The 5070-nt window shown below is 53.7% G+C and overlaps 1 protein-coding gene across 1 annotated transcript; it reads left to right on the top strand.

The window, feature by feature from the left end:
* The first annotated feature begins 456 nt into the window (after positions 1 to 456).
* SLC7A3 (solute carrier family 7 member 3) lies at positions 457 to 4134 on the top strand. Its single transcript, XM_006908526.1, has 11 exons — positions 457 to 826; positions 1116 to 1277; positions 1422 to 1599; positions 1780 to 1892; positions 2015 to 2237; positions 2390 to 2529; positions 2628 to 2730; positions 2967 to 3130; positions 3321 to 3487; positions 3785 to 3893; positions 4004 to 4134. The coding sequence occupies exons 1-11, from the start codon at positions 457 to 459 to the stop codon at positions 4132 to 4134; spliced, it is 1860 nt and encodes a 619-aa protein (XP_006908588.1).
* The last annotated feature ends 936 nt before the right edge of the window (positions 4135 to 5070 follow it).

The raw sequence follows: 5070 nt of genomic DNA, 5'->3' as shown, positions 1-5070 counted from the left end.
AGGGTATTTCTAGCCAGCTGGTGTTATTTAGAATATACAAACACTGGAGAAAGAAAACACACACACACACACACACACACACACACACACACACACACAGTTTCCGCGCTAGAGGAAGAAGAGACGGGTCGTGCACAGCGCCTCCGAGGTGTCCGGGCTCCGTACCCGCTCGAGGGGGCTTCCAGGTGCCTTTTCTGAAATTAGTCCTTCCACAGGCCTGGGAGGTTTTCTTATTCCTACCTGTGTGGGAAGAAATTGAGGCTAGGGGAGAAGTGACTTGCCTTTGTTTCTTCAGGGGTCTCCTCCCCACCCCGCCTTAGCGCCTTAGCGCCTTAGCGCCTTGGCGGAGTGGGTATTGTAATTCATTCTTGGAGCCCAGGGGTCAATGAGCCCTAAAGAGCTTTTTTTTGTCTTGTTTTTCACCAGATCCTAGCATCCTCTTCAATTCCAGATAGAATGGCGTGTCAGGCACTTCGCAGATTTGGTCGAAAGCTGTTACGCAGACGGAAACTGGAGCCAGGCATGGCTGACAGTCGCCTGGTCCGATGTCTGAATACTCTGGATCTAGTGGCCCTGGGTGTGGGCAGCACATTAGGTGCAGGCGTGTATGTCCTGGCTGGCGAGGTGGCCAAAGACAAAGCAGGACCATCCATTGTGCTTTGCTTTTTGGTGGCTGCCCTGTCTTCTGTGTTGGCCGGGCTGTGCTATGCGGAGTTTGGGGCCCGGGTCCCCCGGTCTGGTTCTGCATATCTCTACAGCTATGTCACTGTAGGTGAACTCTGGGCCTTCACAACTGGCTGGAACCTCATCCTCTCCTATGTCATCGGTGAGACAGTGGGATAGGGAGCAAACCGAGTTAGGAAATCGGGGTGGAATGACGAAGTCATTAACAGGACGTCGTCAACACCCCTAAATGTTTGTGTTTGCTGGGGGGTTGGGGGAGGGTTCCAGGCGTGGGGAAATTGTTCATTCTGCTTAGCTCTGTCCTGCTCACCTGACTTATAAGAATGAGACTAAGACTAGGTGAGCACAGCAGGGGTTCTCACGAGCCCGTTCTGGGGGGCGGAAGGAGAGGAAGGAGGAACCTTCACCCGTTTGTCTCTCCGCTGCACCAGGTACAGCCAGTGTGGCCCGGGCTTGGAGCTCAGCTTTCGACAACCTGATTGGGAACCACATCTCTCACATGCTGCAAGGGAGTAGTGTGTCACTGAACTTTCCCCATGTCCTCGCGGAGTACCCAGACTTCTTTGCTTTGGGCCTTGTGTTGTTGCTTACTGGTGAGGCCAGGGACGGGGATAGTGATGGGGACCGGGAGGGGGGCCGAGGCCTGGGAAGGGCTTGGTGGAGGTGATCCAGGTGAGGTGGTGGGCCGGGAAGCACGTGGACGAAGACTCTGAGTCCCGAATGTCTCTCTCCCACAGGACTGCTGGCTCTGGGGGCTAGTGAGTCGGCCCTGGTGACTAAAGTGTTCACAGCGGCGAACCTTTTGGTTCTTGTTTTCATCATCGTCTCTGGCTTCATTAAGGGGGACCTGCACAACTGGAAGCTCACAGAAGAGGACTACAACCTGGCCGTGACTAAATACAATGACACTCACAGGTCAGGGGATTCCCCACTCAGGAACTGGAAAGCTGGGACCCCTACTGGGAGCAGGGGGTCCAGCCGAGGGATTGACGAGGGATTCCCGTTGGGAGCTGGGAATGGGTTGGGATGGCAGCCCAGCCCTTGGGGACAGAGGCGCACACACCCTCACCTCCTCCATCCCTTGTTGCACTTCAGCTTGGGCCTGCTGGGCTCCGGAGGATTCATGCCCTTTGGCGTCGAGGGGCTTCTCCGTGGAGCAGCCACCTGTTTCTATGCATTCGTTGGCTTCGACTGTATCGCTACCACCGGTAAGATGGCCATTCCATTCTGTCGGGGCCTCGGGTACAGTGTGTGCTCAGGCTGCATGCAGACTGGGGGTGGCGGAGGAGTGAGCCTGCTGCCTCGACTCAGCCTGTCCTTTTTCCTGCAGGGGAAGAGGCCCGCAATCCCCAGCGTTCCATCCCCATGGGCATTGTGATTTCACTGTCCGTCTGCTTTTTGGCGTATTTTGGTGTCTCTTCGGCACTCACGCTAATGATGCCTTACTACCAGCTTCAGCCAGAGAGCCCCTTGCCTGAGGCATTTCTCTATGTTGGCTGGTCCCCCGCCCGCTACGTTGTGGCTGTTGGCTCCCTCTGTGCTCTTTCTACCAGGTCAGTGTCGATTGCGTGTTGTCCTCCTCTGCTGGCAGAGCCTCGGGTTGCAGCATTCCGGACCAGAAAACACCCCGAAAAGGGCGTGAGCAGAAGATGGAGAGAGATCGCAGTCACCTCATAACACTCTGGGTGGGCGTTTTTATTTCCAGCCTCGTGGGCTCCATGTTCCCCATGCCTCGCGTGATCTACGCCATGGCAGAGGATGGCCTCCTGTTCCGTGTCCTTTCCCACATCCACAGTGGCACACGCACCCCCATCGTGGCCACTGTGGCCTCTGGCGTCATCGCAGGTAAAAAGTCATTTCCGCCCTTCCTCTAGTTTCCTTTCTCAGCTTCCGTGACTTTGCCCATCCCGTCTCATTTTTTGATTTCTGCCCGTCGATTTCAGCGTTAATGGCATTCCTCTTCGAACTAACTGACCTCGTGGACCTCATGTCGATTGGGACCCTGCTTGCCTACTCCCTGGTGTCTATTTGTGTTCTCATCCTCAGGTGAGACCGACTCCCTCGCATACTGTGATTTGGGTTTTATTTTTGGATGAGGAATGACGGAGATGTGCTCGTCTTTCCTCTGCCTTCACCCTCCTCCATCTCCTTAAGGAACATGGATGTCTCTCCCTGCCCAGACGAGCCATCTTTAATGGGGACGGGGAAGGTTAAGCAGCCTGGGAGAAGATGATAAGTGTTTTGGGGTCGTTCGTAAATACTGCCTCTTGCTCTTGTGTCAGGTATCAGCCCGACCGCGAAATCCACAATGACGAAGATGAAGTGGAGTTGCAGGAGGAGAAGACACAAGCAGAAAAGATGACCTTATCGAAACTGCTCTGTCCCCCTGACTCCGTCCCAACCCCACTCTCTGGCCGGGTTGTCTATGTTTGTTCCTCACTGCTCGGTGAGCAATGGAGTTTTTCTCTGGGGTGGCTCTGAGCTCAGGGCGATGAGGGAAGAGAGAGAGAGTGGCGTGTGGCATCTGGTGGCTGAGGGAGAACTCATAGAGGGCGACTCTCCTGGGGGGTGGGGTGCCTAATGTCTTCACACGATCCCGGTCAAGAGTTGGTTTTGATGTTTCTCAACTCTTGAAGCTCTGCTGGTGATCGCCGTTTGCGTGGTGCTGTCGCATTACTCAATTCCACTGCTCTCTGGAGACTCCACGTGGACTGCGGTGGTCGCGGTGCTCCTGGCGCTCATTACTGGGATCACTGGGATCATCTGGAGGCAGCCACAGAGCTCTACTCCCCTCCACTTTAAGGTAAGTGACCTGTCTTTCCTCCTCCCAACCCATCTTGGGAGAACATAGGCTCCAGATACCTTGTGGTCATGGGTATTCTTTAATTGGACAAGAAAGAGAAGGGAAGGAGATAACTGATGTAGACTTCTTCTCTGACCCTCTCTAGTTCTGTTTCCCCAAACTCTGCAGCAATGGACACTGTGAAATATACACGGTTGGGTGGGAGTTGCACTGCCCCTTTCCCGGCCTTAGTGGCTTGGGGATCTCTTTCTAGGTCACCTTGTGGTTTGTACAAGGAAGATTTTGCTTTGTTCCCAGGTCCCCGCTTTGCCTTTCCTCCCACTCATGAGCATCTTCGTGAATGTTTACCTCATGATGCAGATGACAACTGGCACCTGGGCCCGATTTGGGGTCTGGATGCTGATTGGTAGGTATCCACTTGGGAAGAGCAGGCTTCTTGGGTGTCCTATCCCAACTCTTTTGCCTGCGCCTTTCCAGGTCACTGTCGCATCTCTCACAGCTACTTTTCCACAACAGGGTTTGCCATCTACTTTGGCTATGGAATCCAGCATAGCCAGGAGGAGGTAAAGAGTGACCAGCCCCCACTCAAGTCTAGGGCCCGGGGTATAGACCATGACCTCAGCAATGCCGGTACACATTCGCTTTGACGTCATCAGGCCTGAATGCTGTCTGGTCACCTCCCCACCTCAGCATAATAATGGAGACAACTCCTGACCGCACGGAAAGCTAGGCCTCCCATGGGATGTCGGCGGGGGACACTAATAGAGCGAAAGAAGTGTCATTGGTATTTCTCATCTTTTTTTTTTTTTTTGACTTGTCTACTTTTTCATTTTCTCTGTAGCTGCTTACTGGCTTTAAACAATTATTAAAAGAAACTAGAATAAGAAACCGTCTTGTTCTTTGCTTGCTAGAGATGATGTGGAGCCTGACTTGCAGTGTGGCGAGCTTCAGATAAGTGCCGTTTGTTTGCTCTGGTCACCACGAAAGTATCTGTCGTGCCCGTGTGTGCTTCCTGTTGGTTCAGGGTTTGAGGGCAGTGTAAGCAGCCGTCCCGTGTAGTCACACTTAAAGGAGTGATTGTGAGATGTTTCCCCCTCACTATACTAAAGGTTAGATTCTGAACAAATACACAGCCGTCTGGGATTTGGGAGGGGGGTGGCTTCTGAACTCAACGCTGGCGTTGGTCAGGGCCTACACCGAGACAGACCATTGTCTTCTGTTCCACTCCTTCTAGTTGGACCAGTCCCAGGCTCCTGCGACTGCCTGAGCAACCGAAACTCTGGCTGGGGTGTTCGGCCCTGCTGGGAGAAGTGGACATGGGGGTTTGGTCAAGGATTGTATGTGTGTATAGGTACTGATTGCTACAGAAGTGGTAAGGCTCAGACCAGGAGCTAATTACTCATCTCTTCAGTCAACACATGGGTGGAGCCTCTGATAAAAGGCTGGGTCAGTTCAGCAAAGGCTGGAAAGAGGAGAAAAGGCCAGCAAAGCAACGAGCCGGGCGAAGAGCCTCTCGGGCAGAAGGAATAGCTGAGCAAAGGCCCAGGGCAAGTGCTAAGTGCTGGGTGCTGGGTGCTGGGTGC

This window comes from Pteropus alecto, unplaced genomic scaffold (genome assembly GCF_000325575.1).
Source record: "Pteropus alecto unplaced genomic scaffold, ASM32557v1 scaffold312, whole genome shotgun sequence".
Taxonomy (NCBI): domain Eukaryota; kingdom Metazoa; phylum Chordata; class Mammalia; order Chiroptera; family Pteropodidae; genus Pteropus; species Pteropus alecto.
This window is presented reverse-complemented; position numbering and strand designations above follow the sequence as displayed.